This window comes from Schistocerca americana, chromosome 2 (assembly GCF_021461395.2).
Source record: "Schistocerca americana isolate TAMUIC-IGC-003095 chromosome 2, iqSchAmer2.1, whole genome shotgun sequence".
Taxonomy (NCBI): Eukaryota; Metazoa; Arthropoda; class Insecta; order Orthoptera; family Acrididae; genus Schistocerca; species Schistocerca americana.
The window spans coordinates 1106673441-1106692140 of NC_060120.1; the positions used below are offsets into that span (position 1 = coordinate 1106673441).

General features: G+C 42.0%; 1 protein-coding gene across 1 annotated transcript in view; it reads left to right on the forward strand.

Annotated features, from left to right (window-relative positions):
• LOC124594708 (PDF receptor-like) overlaps positions 1-18700 on the forward strand; it is a 371973-nt gene that overhangs the window by 45339 nt on the left and 307934 nt on the right. The window contains exon 2 of the mRNA XM_047133075.1: positions 18041-18508. Coding sequence (XP_046989031.1) covers positions 18412-18508 — 97 coding nt within the window. The 5' untranslated portion in view covers positions 18041-18411. The remainder of the gene's footprint in view (positions 1-18040; positions 18509-18700) is intronic.

An 18700-nucleotide genomic window follows, 5' to 3' on the forward strand; every position in this document is an offset into this window, starting at 1 on the left:
CTTCCTCATTAGTTATGTGATCTACCCATCTAATCGTCAGCATTCTTCTGTAGCACCACATTTCGAATGCTTCTATTCTCTTCTTGTCCAAACTATTTATCGTCCATGTTTCACTTGCATACATGGCTACACTCCATACAAATACTATCAGAAATGACCTCCTGACACTTAAATCTATACTCGATGTTAACAAATTTTTCTTCTTCAGAAAAGCTTTCCTTGCCATTGCCAGTCTACATTTTATATCCTCTCTACTTCGACCATCATCAGTTATTTTGCTCCCCAAATAGCAAAACTCCTTTACTAATTTAAGTTTGTCATTTCCTAATCTAATTCCCTCAGCATCACCCGACTTAATTCGACTACATTCCATTATCTTCGTTTTGCTTTTGTTGATGTTCATCTTATATCCTCCTTTCAAGACACTGTCCATTCCATTCAACTGCTCTTCCAAGTCCTTTGCTGTCTCTGACAGAATTACAATGTCATCAGCGAACCTCAAAGTTTTTATTTCTTCTCCATGGATTTTAATACCTACTCCGAATTTTTCTTTTGTTTCCTTTACTGCTTGCTCAATATACAGATTGAATAACATCGGGGAGAGGCTACAACCCTGTCTTACTCCCTTCCCAACCACTGCTTCCCTTTCTTACCCCTCGACTCTTATAACTGCCATCTGGTTTCTGTACAAATTGTAAATAGCCTTTCGCTCCCTGTATTTTACCCCTGCAACCTTTAGAATTTGAAAGAGAGTATTCCAGTCAACATTGTCAAAAGCTTTCTCTAAGTCTACAAATGCTAGAAACGTAGGTTTGCCTTTCCTTAATCTTTCTTCTAAGATAAGTCGTAAGGTCAGTATTGCCTCACGTGTTCCAGTGTTTCTACGGAATCAAAACTGATCTTCCCCGAGGTTGGCTTCTACTAGTCTTTCCATTCGTCTGTAGAGAATTCGTGTTAGTATTTTGCCGCCGTGACGTATTAAACTGATAGTTCGGTAATTTTCACATCTGTCAACACCTGCTTCCTTTGGGACTGGAATTATTATATTCTTCTTGAAGTCTGAGGGTATTTCGCCTGTTTCATACATCTTGCTCACCAGATGGTAGAGTTTTGTCAGGACTGGCTCTCCCAAGGCCGTCAGTAGTTCCAATGGAATGTTGTCTACTCCGGGGGCCTTGTTTCGACTCAGGTCTTTCAGTGCTCTGTCAAACTCTTCACGCAGTATCGTATCTCCTATTTCATCTTTATCTACATCCTCTTCCATTTCCATAATATTGTCCTCAAGCACATCGCCCTTGTATAGACCCTCTATATACTCCTTCCACCTTTCTGCTTTCCCTTCTTTGCTTAGAACTGGGTTTCCATCTGAGCTCTTGATATTCATACATTCGTTCTCTTATCTCCAAAGGTCTCTTTAATTTTCCTGTAGGCAGTATCTATCTTACCCCTAGTGAGATAAGTCTCTACATCCTTACATTTGTCCTCTAGCCATCCCTGCTTAGCCATTTTGCACTTCCTGTCGATCTCATTTTTGAGACGTTTGTATTCCTTTTTGCCTGCTTCATTTACTGCATTTTTATATTTTCTCCTTTCATCATTTAAATTCAATATTTCTCCTGTTACCCAAGGATTTCTACTAACCCTCGTCTTTTTACCTACTTGATCCTCTGCTGCCTTCACTACTTCATCCCTCAAAGCTACCCATTCTTCTTCTGCAAGGATAGGATGGCTTCTTGTCAAGATCGAAAAAAGAAGGTTACCAAGAATATAGCTGAAGGATGCCCATAAGGCGAGATATGCAGGCCAATTTTCTGGGATATTGCCACAGACTCACGCCTAAACAATCTGGACGTAGATGATAGGGTTAACGGTACAGTAGCATATGCCGACGACTCACTAGTGGTAGCAACAGCAAACTCGAGAGCGCAACTTGAAAGCAAGGCTGGACAACTCCTTGTAAAAATAATTAACTGGTGCAGCCACAACAAGCCCACAATCGTACCAAACAAGACAGAATATTTACTCATGAAAGGGGCACTGCAGAGAAACCCCACCGTAAGACTGAACAACACTAGCATAGTGAAAAAAAAAAAGAAATAAGATACCTAGGAATATACTTCAAGGAACGATAAACATTCAACGCGCACGTAAGACTTACAATTCTTAAAGCTAGAACAACAATGCAGAAACTTGCGTCGCTAAACTCGGTTCACTACAGACTGCCACTGCAGACGCTAAGAATGTACCATACAACCCTCTTTGAGCAAATGCCGGGATACATCGACCTTCAGTCGCGCCCCACAAAATCGCTGTGAGACGTGGACAAAGACGTGTATTGGTCAGGATGTTAGAGGAATTTGGCACCACGTCCGTGGAAACCTAAGCGTTGTATTTGCAGCGCACACCGTTTACATAACCATTAAAAACAGAGCTGCAGCATACTGGCTCAAACAGGGAAGATGGTTCAAATGGCTCTGAGCACCATGGGACTTAACGTCTGAGGTCATCAGTCCCCTAGAACTCAGAACTACTTAAACCTAACTAACCTAAGGACATCACACACATCCATGCCCGAGGCAGGATTCGAACCTGCGACCGTGGCAGTCACGCGGTTCCAGACTGTAGCGCCGAGAACCGCTCCGCCACCTCGGCCGGCGCAAACAGGGAAGACTGGGCAATCACTGTACATGAGATAACTGAGGAGCATATTACAGAGAAACATCAGTTAAATTTTAGGAGGGTTGAGACATGGCAAAGAGAATGGGAAGCATCTGACAAAGCTTGTCGGGTCTTCTCCTTCTTTCCGAACATCTGGAATCGCTTAACGATCAGACATGTTCATCCGAGTCACGGTGTGTCACACGCCCTGACGGGCCATGGCGTTTACCCTACACACCTACATCACTTCAGCCTTACCTAAAGTGATACATGTGAATGTGTAAAACAGCGATCCCTCGAACACATAACACTAAAAGACGGCACACTCCCACACCTAAGGCCAGTGACAGAAATCAAAGACAAAGGGCAGACATTAAGAGGCCCAGATAAATGGACCATGCCTAACCGACTCACTGATGGAAAATCAAGAGTGCTGCACTAGACTTATATGCAGCAAATACCATACACAAAACCACGACCACGCACAAACCATACGCCACAGCATGATACATGGGACAACAGAGATTCAAACACTGATGTGGGAACAGATGATGACATGAACGTACTAGTATTACCGTGTACAGGTACATAAACGGCATAGTAGCAGATCACACGAATGCAACTATACTACAGACACCGAATGTAGAGATAAGCTAGTAACAAGAAATAAAAAAACGAATTTTCATTTTTGTACAAAGGCAACACATAATTCGTTAGTTTTTTGGATCATTGTTTTCAAAGATGTAACTGTGAAATATGTAAACTGTATAAGATAGAAACTTCAAAAAATCTGAATTTTAAAATATTGTGCAAAAGTATACACATGCAGTATCGTAAGACTTAATTACACAAACATGACCTCAAAAGATAGATAATAAATGTCTTTCGGGAAGGCGAATTCACCCTCCCGAGGCTCGTCTCCCGCTTATGGCGCGGGTAAATGGAGTAAGTAATTGCAGTAGCGAATAGTACTGCTAAACCTCGCACACAAACCACGCCGACCTAATTTCACGACGTACGTGCACACGGGAGTAAGCATAGTCGGATAGAAATAATATGCTAATTCAGGTGCGACAGGCTCGAAATCTTTACCGAAGCCCTCCCACTTGAAATAGTCAGGTAAAAGGATCTGTTTTAGTATCTAAATCTTTCCTTTCGTCTATTATTTCTTCTTAAGAATAGGGCAAAATTTTGCCTTTCCCAAAACATACTTTGTGTATGAGATGTTTTATAATTAACAATGTAATTACGTAAAAGACAAATAACAGCACTGAGAGAAGCTGTGTAAAAGACGAAGTCTTTGTCTCTGCAGCGTGTTACTAATTCTTATTAGCAAACGACCCACCACAGTTATCAAGGCGATGTTTCACCCTGTAATGTTAGTATATAAAAAATATAGTTGAGTAGATAGGGCGTGAGCAGTAACAGCAAAGAGCAGCAGCATGCACTGAAGTGAGGTAGAAGGGGTCATTTGCTGTACGGTTACATTTATCCTTTGGTGCAAAGACTTTGTGGTATCTTGAACTAGTAGGAGTAAGGTGGCCGTTGACACTGCCAACGAGGGCCCCGAGTAAATGAACGACGGAGTGACGGAATTATCACCTGGATGTACGACTTGGGAGTCGAATGACGTACGAGTATATGTTATGTTGACGTTCATTTATAAAGCTTTTTAAAGAGCTACTTGTTTTAGGATCTGTCTGTACGTGTCTATTACTGGGTTGAAAAGTTAAATTCAGAAGAGTTTTAACTGAAGAATCGAATTCATTTAGTGCATGGAATAGTTAATACTTTCCTACTTTCCTACGAAACAAAGTCCACAAGAAGTAGTTCGAACAAGGCTATGGGACGGATTAGCCGTACCACAAGAATAATGAAAAAAAGTAACCATATGTTCACAAGATTTATTAAAGGTCACGTAATTGAGGGAGTGACAGATACAACGCGAATGTATTACTGATACCTGTGTAACTTGCGTTCCATCGTAATACATTATTCAACTGTCGCACCATCACCGTAACAGCTAATGCATACAAACTGGTCAGAAGAATGATAAACAGTAGAATGAAAAATTAAAAAACGAGGTCCTGTTACACGGCGATCAGTTAGGCATTCGGGAAGCGAGGCAGTTCAGCCGTTGTGATTGATAAATGAAGAAAGTCAAGACACGTGCTACTAGGGAAAGCTGTAGACGATGTAAAGTGTTTCAAGATGAACGAAAACCTGAGAAAGCCGTAGGAAATGATAGACAATATAAAATTTTTACAGTAACGAAGAGGGATCTATAATAATGGAGGACCAAGAACGAAGTGATCATACTAAAAAGGGTGTAAGAAATGGATCTAGTCTTTCACCCCTGTTGTTCAATCTATATATCGAAAATGAAATGACAGAGCTAAATGAGTACTTCAAGACTGGGAATAAAATTGTGTGAAAGGATATCACTGACCAGTTCCTCAGATGACACTGCCGTCCTGAGTGGAAGCGAGTATGAAATACACCTCGAATGGAATGAACAGTTTAAGATGTAGAGAGTGTGGACTGATAGTGAGACGAAGAAACACGAAAGTAACGAGGAGAGGGAGAAACATTGTTAGCAATAAATTAACATGAAAATTAGAGACCACGAGGTAGTACAAGCGAAGGAATTTTGCTATTTAGGGAGCAAATTAATCCAGGAAGGAAATTAATCATCCGAAATTAATTCGCTAAACGCAAATCTGCTGCATTAAGCATACATCTGCCACCCGACTGTAACGTATTGGAATGGGTGCCAGACCGGGACTCGAATACGGACCGATCGAAACTTCCATATGTTATTTTGACTACAACCTTATACTATAATCCACTTATTCATCCCCTAACGTTGTTTCAAGGAATTCGCATTCAACGAATTAATTTCGAATTATTTCGCACAGCTGTGGATCGTCAACGTGTTTGTTCTCACAGGTATTCAAGTAAGTAAACTAACATATGACGGACGAGACAAGGAGGACCTAAAAGGCGGATTAGCAGAGGCAAATAGTGAATTCGTAGCCAAGATGTGTCTCCTAATAGCAAACATCGTCCTGAATCTGAGGAAGAAATTCCTAAGAACATGGGCGTTGAAAGTGTGGTGACCTGGTAAGAAGAGGAATGGAAGATACGGAAAACAATATCAAGAAAAAGTGACTGGATGATAGTACATATGGTAGGATGATAGTACATATGGTAAGATATCAGGGAATAACTTCCACGGTACAATGGGGAGCCGTAGCGGGTAAAAGCTGTAGGGGGAGACAGCTGTTGGAATACATCCAACAAAGTGTAGCAAGAGCTCTTGTCTGTTGGAATCCGCTGTCCTACGCCACCCGACATTCCCCGTGCTAATTAACAAAAAGAAAAAATAGCTAGCACAGAAAACGTACATTGCAACAGATACGAATGAGTCTCCTAGGGGAAAATACAGTGTCCACTCATTTGCTGTGAACTCCGACTGCCGCAGAAAATTTCTGTTGGAGAAGCCTTTCAAGGTACCACTGTGCCGCTGCTTTGCCGCTGCCGTCAACTTTGCCGTATGAAGCAGCACGACGGTTATTTAGTTACCTGTGCGCTGGTACAAGCCGTAATGCTGTGAACAACGTCACTGCAGTCGTACACAGCAAAGCTACCCAATTACCTCACGACTCGCTAGAGCTTTTGCTCCATCACTGACACTAGCAGAGTCACAGAGGCAGGTGGAGGAGTCGTCGGCACGCTGGCCTCACATTCGGGAGGACGACGGTTCAGATCCATGCCCGGTCACACTGGTTATCCGTGATTTCCACACATCTCCTAAGGCAAATGCCGGAATGTGTCCTGTGAAAGGACACTTCCGGTTTCATTCTCCATCTTTCTGTAATCCGAGCTTTTTCTCCGACTCTTTGGCAACGAGAAGTGAACCTCTAATCATCCTCCAACTTCTTCACTACCGAGTCCAGAATATTAAAAGCTGTTTACACCTATAATGTCAGTACTAAACAAAAGAGGCGTTCAATAAGTAATGCAACACTTTTGTTTTTCTCTGCCAGTTTTGGTTGAAAACATGCGGAAGTTGTTGTAGGACGTCGTGGAATATTCCCGCTTCAGTGTCTAAAGTTCCATAAAGTTTGGATTGGCGGCGGCGCCATACGTAGCCTTCAAAATGCCTTCTGTAATGGAATGTGTTCCACACAGGGAACTGTCATTGAGTTTCTTTTGACGGGAAATCAGAACATCGCAGATATTCATAGGCGCTTGCAGCATGTCTGTAGAGAGCCTTCAACATTGCAGCGCGTCTGCAGTCGTTGGTTAATATATTAAAAAGAAGTAGGAACCCGCGTCGACTGCGAAAAATGCACCTAGTGTTTACCTAGGTTTCGGCGTAGATAACTACACCTTCTTCTGAACAATAAAACCCACAAGTGCCTAAAAAGACCTTTGTCAATTATTAAAAGAACACCATGGCTATACATTCATAAACGAAAAAAGGGAAACCCAAACAGAACATATGTACAAAGTCTAAACCGTTACTTAACTCAACGGTGTAACCTCCACCTCACACCGGCTTATGTTCGATGGGCCACGACCCGCCATTTCTTCATCTCCATGACAACGCAAGGTCTCATACAAGTCTACGTGCCCGAGAGTAGCCCACAAAACTTCAGTGGACAGTTCTTTCCCATCCTCCCTGCAGCCCGCATCGCCCATCTTCCACCTTCCATCTGTCTGACCCAACGAAGACTGCCCTCCACAGGAAGCAGCGCGTCGATGATGGGGCGTATGTTAATGCAGCAAGACGTTGGCTCAGACGTTGACCAGCACAGTGACACCACGAGGACATACAGATCCCCACAGTAAGGTGCCGTATGACAGTCTCATTCTGCGGAGATTGCATTGAAAGATACGTTTCTGTAGCCAAACGAGTGTGGAATAATATGGTGTATGGCAGACCTGAATAACACCAAACTGTCTTAGGAAATGTGTTGCATTATTTATTGTACGCTCCTCGTGCATTCTGCAGATCATAAACCCGTTCTGAAACTACCCTCCTTACGGAATACCTCAGACAAGAAATATATCCAATTAGTTGTTTAGTCCTTCCTCACCTGAACACCAACGGAAACCAATACATTAGTGGCGCTGTGAACAATTCCTCAGTGACCATGCAATCATATGAAACAATCCAGTTACATGACGGAAAAATGGCTGTAGCAACGTTTGGAAGAGGAACCCAAAAACAACTGAAAGAAGCTGCTTAATTGTACGTCTGACAGGGCTAAAATAATGAGACTGTCGATTTTTATAGGGACGCTGGTGAATCCGGCAATGCTTCACAATTGGTAAATACGCATGCGAACTGGATGTGCGGAATAATCTGGGGTATCCCTGGGAATTTTCCCACGACACAAATTTTTGGCTTCTCGTTGCGACATCACCAACACTGAATATATTGAAATCAAAATTATAATTTGCACGTATAATATGATTGAAAAAGACTCCATTGTTTCTGTGTTTTATTATTTTTTTAAAGTCTTTTTCAATTTTTTGTGCACCATACAATTACAAAACTTCAGAATACGCAACATTTTTGTTCTTTCGATAATCTGTGGTAAGAGAACCAACTGGTTTTCTGAATTACTAGTTCGTGAAAGGGCAAGATGCCAGCCAAAATATTTGTCTAATTATTTAATTATCGTGCTTTCGCAGTTAAAAAGCCGGCTGCTAGATATAAGACAGACTAGCACTTTTATACCACATACCTCTTCCATTATTTACGCAAAAATTTTTGCTTCAAAATATAGTATGTGTTCCGATACTATAGGGTATAGTTTCTGTTTTAGGGGTACAGTGTGGTAAAATTGAAACTACTCTCCCGAATACAATGAAAGACTGCTTAGAACAGCGCTACATCATTCGGTTTATCCCTCATGTGAAATACTGCTTCATAAAGGAATCATTTAGTACTAACTGGGGTCCCTGGCTTCGCTCAAGGTGTTGACATGAGATTTTCTGATATCTGGGATACAACGATAAACTTTAAAAGTGTAAGAGGTAAAAAGAATTTTATTGAAAGCATGTTCTAACTATTTGCAATACTTGTTTAAAAACAACATTTTTCGATTGGTTGTCCGACGTACATGTAGTTGACCGTGAGAGGAGCAGGAGTATTTGAGGTTGATGCCGCATTATATTAAAGTTTCTCCTTCAGCTTTGTTAAACATAAAACTGTAGGCTCACTTAACTGGAAATTGCAGTCTTTTAAATTGGAATGGTAGTTCAGTAGCGATCAGTGGTATTCTGGGATGAATAGTGTGTGTCCTTTGTACTTTCTAGTCATAAATTCGGCTTCCATGATGTTATTCGATGGCTGCTTGTAGATCACCCTTGTTCCAGGGCATGGTTTCGGTGAGTTAAGATTCCTGAGTAGTAAGGTCTGATATCCAGTTTTAAGTTCAAAATGGTTCAAATGGCTCTGAGCACTGTGCGACTTAACTTCTGAGGTCACATGTCGCCTATAACTTAGAACTAATTAAACCTAACTAACCTAAGGACATCACATACATCCATGCCAGAGGCAGGATTCGAACCTGCGACCGTAGCGGTCGCTCGGCTCCAGACTGTAGCGCCTAGAACCGCACGGCCACTCCGGCCGGCTCCAGTTTTAAGTGGCAGGCAGCGTAAGCCCTTCTGATACTTGCAAAGAGTTTAGAAAATATGTAGGTAAGTTCGCAGTTTTCTTCAACCTTTAGCATCGTGTTGATCATTTGTGTATTATCTCTTCACCGGGAATTTTCTTTTGAAGATTAAAGCTGATATCGTCGACAATATTAATTTTAGTTGCCAAAAAAGCGTTTCAGATAGCCTGTCCGCATTGGTATAGTTGTGAAGATTGTTTGGATACATTTGGTCGATGAGTTCGTTTTCAACAGTGACTGTGTTGCAGAAATCACAATTGAGTTTAATGAGGCCGGTCGTCTGGTCAGTATAATATGTGCCTTCGCCAGTTTGTATAAGTTGTTAAGCAAAATGTGCTGTTGTTTGGCCTTTCGACAATTCAACTCTCATATTTTTTGTCAGTCGGCGTATTTGTATGTGTGGCCAAGGATTTGAATTTTTTAAGCATGCATTGCATCTTGTGTGCTGATGTTGACTTTGGCATATCTGAAAGTGTTTGTCGGCCGGCCGGAGTGGCGCTACAATCTGGAGCCGACCGACCACTACGGTCGCAGGTTCGAATCCTACTTCGGGTATGGATGTGTGTGATGTCCGTAGGTTAGTTAGGTTTGATCAGTTCTAAGTTATAGGCGACTGATGACCTCAGCAGTTTAAGTCGCATAGTGGTCAGAGCCATTTGAACCATTTGAAGTGTTTGTCTAAAATCTCCTGAGAGTATGAATGGAGCACCTCCCGTCACATCATAGTTTTCTCGCAAGTCTTGTAATGTTCTGTCCATGAATTCGAATGTTTTTTTTATGTGTCATCGTGCATTCATCCCAGAACATAATTTTAGCTCAAGATGCTCTTGAAATTTAACAAACCGGAAATTTTTCTTCGGCTGTATTCAGTGGTAGCTGTAGAGACGAATGGGCATTTCCTCCTCCTTCCATCAGTGTGGCTGAAATTCCGGATGATGCCTGTGCACGTGTAATGTGTTGTTTAGCACGTCCTCCTGCCAGCAGTAGATTTATTAGAAATGCTTTCCCCGGTGCCACCTGGTGCGTCCAAGTAAATAATCCCACCAGTGTTGTTGTCAATCCGGTCCATGATAACTTTGTAAATTCACTTTTGAGTGCCATTGAGGCGTGGTATCATGTGAGCAACATATTGAACTAGTTCGTTGATGCTGTTGCTTTTTTCCTTTGTAATTTCGCAGTTTAGCAGACTGATAGAATCTTTTCGTGGTGCTTGCATCCCATGTTGTGCAAAGGTCTGGTTGTTCATTGCTAAGCATTTTTCTTCTAGGCGAATTAGTTTTTTTTTGAAGATGTTGTTGTTGAATTCGATGGTCAGTTCAGGATGAGTTTGTCAGATTTGGTGCAGTGTCATGGCTCACACTCTCTTTGAAGGAGTCATAGCTGTTTTGGATTTGATGGATTGAATGTTTTTAGAATTATGGCGAATAAATCTCTCATTTGTTCAGCTGAGGATGTTGTGAGGCTTCTTGTAGTGTTAATTCACAGTGGTTGTCGTTCTCACGTAGTCTAAGCGTTGGCATGCTTCTCTGCACGTCTGTCATACGTAACCGTCACGAGTCTTGATATCTGTGAAACTTGATGGTCTCAGTATTGCATATAGCAATATCCAGAGATAGAAACATTCGGTGTTGTTCGGAGGTATAGTGTAGTCTCGGCCTAGTGCGTCAGTTTTCATGATTCCTGGGTGATCTGCTGCTGGAGATCCTTGTTTTCATGGCTGAAAGATTTTTCTTGTTACGTTTCACGTACAATAGCTAGGGACGTCGACATAGAGTAATGTTTCCGCGAATGGATCCGTTTGGCGTAGCTGGTAAAAAGCTGTTAATGTCGTGTTCTGAGGAGGTTTGCTTATAATTTTTCAGGCGGTGTCTTTTGTGGAGTGAACTCTCTGTCCATTCTTCAAATGTACTTTTAAATGTTGCACAGCACAATCGCGTTCGTGCTTGTGAAAACCGAAAATCCGCCACACTGCTTCGTTACAGTCAGTGTATCTTCCCATTTGCTACATGAGGATGTCGTCGTTTCCTTTTTGTTGTTCGCTGTCTTCGGTTATTTGAAATACTTTTGGTTAGGCTATATTAAAGACAAGGTGTACAGCAATAACCCCAAAACCACTGTTCAGCCGAAAACACCCAATCAACAGCATCGATGTTCCGACACTTTAGCAAGTCACGCAAAGTTTTGCTATTCGTCTGCGCCACATCATCGCCAATGATGGCAGGCACATCGAGCACGTTATAACCTAAATCTGAATATTTGTAGTGGCATTTACATGTTGAACAAAGTGTGTGCGCGCCGTAGTACGTTACTAATTTACGTTTCTTTTCATATTTCAATAATTGTCACCCTGTACTTACAGAATATTTGATAGATTTCACTGAATTGCGGAATTCTACGTTTATGCAAGCTTGGCACACTTTAGAATGTAGTGTCTTATAAGGTGCTACCCATTGATTATCTCTTTCCAGTTCGTCGCTTCCTCGTATTCGTATTTTTGCTGTGAAGCGACCGCTTTTGAGTGAACTTATTTTGTATCTTGGTTAGAAATCGACTCTGGTTTGTGTGCCGTCCAAGTATGACTTTTTTAAAAAAAATTTTTATACATCTTTCATCACTCATACATGGCGAATCGGGATTTAATGGCTCGCTTGGTCCGTGAATCGTTGTTCGCTACTATGTCGTAAAGTTCCGGATCTTCTTGTGGACTGGGAAGTCGTGCTTGGATGCTTTGTCGATTTCTGTGGGATGAATTCTGTCGTATAGCCATATGAGATTGTGGCAGTGAGGCAGTTCTCGTTCTTGCCGTTCGACCGTGGACATACAGCTTCTAACAGTTGCAAAGATGTGGTATTTTGTGATGACTTCAGTAAATCTCATTTGTTTTAATGAGAAAACTCGGGCTACTTTGCCGTTATCGATGCATGGCAGCTGGTCCGTATCTTAGTTGTTCTTTGGTTTCTTGCCACGACGAGTTGCATGTGAACATAATGAAGATGTCAAGTCATCCATATTTTCTGATGTACGTCAGGTCATCTTGACCGTATTCATGCATGTGTCTCGGGCTTCGTATGCATGATGACGGTAAGATTACCATTGTTCCAGTGTCGTCAATGTTTCCACAATTCGTGACTGCGTCTCGAAGGCGGATGTGTTCCTCCGTGCGTGGTTTCTCCTGATTCATATATATCTACCACAAACTGGTGGAATAAACGGCAAGTGTTTAGTAGAATGTTATTGTATGTTACATTGTCTCTGATCATCAAGCTGCGCATAGAACTCCTTGCAAATGAGTTATTTGTTTGTTTATACACCTGATTCAGGTTGGATATGTTTCACGTTAAAATGATATCCGTCCTCACTGCGAAGAGATATAAAAAGATATTAAAGGGCGTCATATGAACTGCGTGGCAGCTTGTATTTTCATTGTCCACAATTACGATGGCGACTTGGTCTATCTGAGGTGCATTAAATTGACTTCCTCCTCTCCAGACGTTCCTTTGTCGACTCGAATTATAACTTTATAGCGATCAGAAGTCATTCGGTCTATTGCTGTTTTGAGTACATTTGTGTAAGATCCTCTGTACATCTTGGACTACTTCTCGTCCCAATCCACTGATATTTTTGCATCGTTGATCAGTTTCTGTTTCTTCAAAAATATTGAAATGTGTGTGAATTCCCAAAGGACCAAACTGTTGATGTCATCGGCCCCTAGACTCACACACTACTTAAACTAACTTATGCTAAGAACAACACACACACCCATGCCCGAGGGAGGACTCCAACCTCAGTTGGGAGGGGCCGCGCAATCCGTGACATGGCGCCTCAAACCACACGGCCACTACGTGCGCCTCTGTTTCTTCATTTCTGATGAAATAAACTTACAGAAATTTATGATGTTCGTCGGTCAGCGGTAGAAATGATCCGATTTGTGATATATTTGACTTTCGACGGAAAAAGCATGATCGATTTCATCTCTGTTAGTGTTGATTGAAGTGACACCGAAAGAACTCATTTGGAAGCAGGCGTTGTACGCTTCAATATTTTGAAGAAAGTGTTCTGATTCTGGAGTTTCCCCGGTCATGCAGTGTAAAAATTCCTGCGGATGTGCCTCCAGTGGAGGTAATCGAAATTTTCCATGCATGCAAAAAAACCTGGCGTATCTCTAATGAGTTTTTTTTTCGCGTTCCAGAATTGGCGGATGTTATTCTTTTTTACGATGACCACGTATTTTTGTTTGTGATATTCTGTCGTCGCGTCGTAGTGGTTCAAATGGCTCTCAGTACTGTGGGACCTAACATCTGAGTTCATCAGTCCCCTAGATCTTAGAGCTGCTTAAACCTGACTAACCTAAGGACATCACACATATCTATGCCCGAGGCAGCATTTTAACCTGCGACCGTAGCAGTCGCGCGGTTCCGGACTGATTAGGCTAGAACCGCTCGGCCACCGCGGCTGGCTGCCGGCAGTGCAGACAAGTAAACAGGCAAATGTGTTGATCGATATGGTCCCAAGACCAGGAGATGCGCAGCAGGCGATTCCGCGCTGTTAGCAAAGGCAGTAGCATCGGTCGTCTGCTGCCATAGCCCATTTACAACATATTTCGCTGCACTGTCCTAAGGGATACATTGCACAGGGATTCATAACTAGTTTCAGGCACCATGAGCTTTCCTGAGAAAAGCCTTGCGGGATCATCGTTTAAGTCGATAACTGGAAATATAAATATTTTTACAGGTAAAAGGCGTAATAGCAATGAGCTCGAACAACTTTGACAGCGTAAAGGACTAAGCAATGTAAAATAGAAGTGAGAGCTCACTTTTAACAGTATTTCACTTAGCACTACGATTATCAACGTAAATCAGCAGATTATTTCAATGTCAATATGCACATGATGGGAAGGGGTATTTTCAGTCACTCACGTCTGCGTTCGAGATGTCAGTATTTGTGTTCGTATTTCTTATTGGAGGGCCCTTCTCTTTCTGTCTTGCATTCCTGTAGTTTGACAGTTCTGCCTGTAGGCTCACAAAGTGTGTCGGGTTTGTTGTTAACAGCGAGTACGACCAGCCTGTGGGTGATTTTTTCCGCAGCCGGTCACATTGGAAGCCCAGCCACACGAACTACTCCTAAGACAAGCAAATGAAAAGCATTCTGCGGAAAACACAGCTTGTAATTTTCCTGGATTTATTACCATATTCGAGGTCTTTACTTTTCATTTTACCATATTCTCGAAAACGTAAATGAAGAATTTGTGAATTCAGGGATTAAAAAATACAAACGATTCTAGTAAAGTATTCTTGCAGAGAAGGGTGGAGGGGGCAGAATATAATCCACTTGCTTCCATCCGAGGGTCTGGCAATTAGTTTTAAGCGTGCAAAAAAAACTTTAACTCTTAGAGTTACAACAATATAAAAAATTAATTTTAAAACGAATAGAATGAGAAACTGGCAAAAAGTTAACAATCAATTGTTTTAACGAGGCGGTTTCGCTTTCGAGCCACTGGGAAAAACAGTTTTCAAGCATTCATGATTTCATGAGATATATTTAAGCTATTTCGCATGTTTCCTAGACACAAACACACATCTTGAAACTTCCATGATTTCATAACATTTAAACAAATCATAGTCCGAAGTAACAAGGAAAAATGAGCCTAAAATGTAATAAATTTATATCAAGCGTACGTACTGCCCCAGTGGTTTCATGTCGAAATCACTGATAACAGCTGTAGCACAAGCTTAAATTTACGTTACAATATCTCTGGATATACTCACAGTCAATAATCTCCTCAATACGATTACTATAAAAAAGACCACATGTGACGATCTGCTGCAATCACACAGCACAATCTCAATGTACAACTTGGCACTGGTACTTAAAAAGAATTAAGAAAATGGTGGTTACAGGTGGACGCCACTCGTACTCAAAGGTTTAAGGGATATGTGTGAGCCGGTCGGAGTGGGCGTGCGGTTCTAGGCGCTACAGTCTGGAACCGAACGACCGCTACGGTCGCAGGTTCGAATCCTGCCTCGGGCATGGATGTGTGTGATGTCCTTAGGTTAGTCAGGTTTAGTTAGTTCTAAATCCTAGGCGACTGATGACCTCAGAAGTTAAGTCGCATAGTGCTCAGAGCCATTTTTGGATATGTGTGGTTCCCTGACAACGAAGACTATAATCTCTCTCTCTCTCTCTCTCTCTCTCTCTCTCTCTCTCTTTCCTCTCTCTCTCTCTCTTTCTCTGTCTTCTGACCGACACGCACACTAGTGGAAATTGTTCTCGTACGTTTTCCTGAACGGCGAGTATTCATCAGAGACAAGGATAAGGCAAAGAGTGCTCCAGGGAAATTTGACAGGACCACCATTGTTTTCTGTATACGTAAATAATCTGGCGGTCGGGGTGGGCAGCGGTCTGCTGTTGTTAGCTGATGGTGCTGTACTGTACAGGAAGGTGTCGAAGTTGAGTCACTGTATCGGTGTACAAGATGACTTAAAATTCCTAGTTGGTGTGATGAGTGGCAGATGGCTCTAAATGTAGGAGAATGTAAGTAAATGCGGATGAGTAGGAAAAGCAAGCCCATAAAATTCAGATGGAGCATCTGGGCGGAACGTTGCAAAGCATTGTGAAATGAAGTGAAGCTGATAGTAGTGTGGTAGGGAAGGTGAATGGTCGATTTCGGTTTAATGAGAGAATTTTATGAAAGCGTGGTTCATCTGTAAAGGAGACCGCATGAAGGATACCGATGCGATCTATTCTTGAGTACTGCTCGAATTTATGGGATCCGTACCCGGTTGCATTGGAGGAAGACACCGAAGCCAATCAGAGGCGGGATTCTGGATTTGTTACCGGTAGGTCTGAACAACATACAGATATTGCTAAGATGCTTCGGAAGCTTAAATAGGAATCCATGACGGTAAAGAGACGTTCTTTTCGAAGCACAGGAAAGGAAATGAGTATAGTGCTATAGAGTATCCTCTGCCACACGCCATACGGCGGATTGCGAAGTATGTATGTAGATGTAGATGTAGAAATAGGACTGCAAAAAGAGTACTGCGTTAAAATACCGTGGGCTAGATACTCTCCAACACACTAAATCCTCCAAATTAAAAGTGTAAGCTGCATAGTATGGATAACGACAAAAAGAAATGAAAGGAGTTATCATACCCATTTGAAACTTCCTGGCAGATTAAACCTGGGTGCCGGCCTGGGACTCGAAGTTCGGATCTTTCCCTTTCGCGTGGAAGTGCTCACCGACTGAGCTACCCGGTCGCGACTCACAACGCGTCCTCACAGCTCCCCTTCTGCCAGTGCGGACGGTACCTTTCCATGTGGATCGTAATCATTTGTTTCTAGAATCCTTTCTACAAGCACGGTGGCACCTTTGACAAAAAAATGGAGTGCCTTGAGTTAGGTGGACGTTGGATTCCTGCCTTACGGAAAACAAGGACCACCGCTAGCAAATGGCAAGGCACAACGATAATAGTCACGGAAAAGCCCGCCTGTCTGAGTGAATAACCACCAGCAGCAATGGAGCATATATAATTCTTGAAAGAGCACAAATACCAGTAGTGACGAAACGTCAGATACTATCTGATCAAAGGTATTGGACATGCATATTTTATGCGTAATTGTCCACAAGACGTTATGGAAGGCGGAACCACCTGTGTGAAAGGGGCGGACGGTGCTCTGTTGTCAGTAGAGACGTAGTAACAGCAGAGTGTGTCGGCTGGGAGATGGTTTAAGTGGCTCTGAGCACTATGGGACTTAACATCTGAGGTCAACAATCCCTCAGAACTTAGAACTACTTAAACCTAACTGACCTAAGGACATCACACATCCTGATATTCTTGATCACAAACTGTATGATCAAACAACCGTTGGACAAAGAACTCAATACAGATGCCTAGAGGCAATATGCGTTCATCCATATTTATTCTTGTCCTTCTTGGAGTAACTAAATATTTTGAAAGTAATCTAGACCTGTAATAAATTTATATTGTAGAGAAGTTGTAAAGGATTTTAGTTTGTAATCTGTGTATTACAGATGTACTGTTTCATACGTAAATAAAATAATCTCTTCTGAATGATAATATTTTCACATTCTGACTGTCGTTTTATTCCCGTTTCTTTATTGCTGCAATTTCGCCCCTCTATCCATTTCCTAGTGATTATGAAGCTATGGTAAATAGTAACATGATATGCAACATCTGACGATGCTACGTGCATATTTCGTCGCTGACCCAAATGTGAAGCCCCATTTGTCATTGGACATGGCACTAACACGATGTCCGCCGTATGATCATATGTTGCATATGTTCTTCTCAACACATATAATGGCCCTTAGTGAAACTGTCGTAGGATAATACAACATCACCTTAAAATTTCAAGAGAGCCAAAATTGCAGTAGTATCCAAGGGAAATAAAACAACAATCAAACGTCGAAAGTGTTATCGTTTGGACACTTTTATTTGACCTTGACTCTCCAAAACAGAAATATTTAATTTTACTGTATAAATACGAATGACACCTTTTAGTGCCTAAGAATAGTTTGAGATACTGGGCAGTGCCAAGCAATCAAGTTGTGTTCATGCAAAAACCTCATTGGTCGACTGCCATATGTAATTTCATGCTAATATTCGTTTCTTTTTGCCCTTTTCACCCTCGTTTTTCCTGACTGATTTTTCTCTGATTTATTGCAGACAGCCAACGATGAAGAACGTACTTAATGGCTTAAAACGGCAGAGAAAGCGTTACAAGTACGCTAGCACAAACGAAACAAACCAGCAGTTGCAATTGAAACTGTTCAAATGAACTGCGGAGCTGCATAAAATAATACCAAGGAGTCATGTACGTCAAGATGGTGCAGACTTTTCGTGACAGAAGGTAGAATAATGCAGCATTCGCTCTTACTTGTGAGGCTGAGAATAAGACATTCGTCACAATATGTGTCTAATGGAGTGGAGTTAATAGTGCTGTGACAAGAATTGTGGTAACTATCCCATCCGATGGATAGTGCTGCGAGGACTGGGAGAGCCACCAGTTTCGACCCGCTGCCACCTGGTGACTGCAAATGATGGAGAAGGCGGGAGGCGCCTCCTCTGAGACTGTGCTCAACACCAGTCTGGAGACGTGCATCCGCAAGTACCAGGACTTCGTGTCGCCCAATGGTGAGTCCGGGACGGCGCACTGCTCTTAGAGCTGCTCGTGACTCTGCACCCCTCTTGTTCACCTAACTCGGTTCTTCAGTTTCTTAAGTTTATTAGCAGATTTTTTTACAAAAACACATTTCTACATTTGAATTTTCAGTTATTTGTATTGCGTCCTTTATTACGAAGACATTCTTCAGTTCGTCTGCCAAA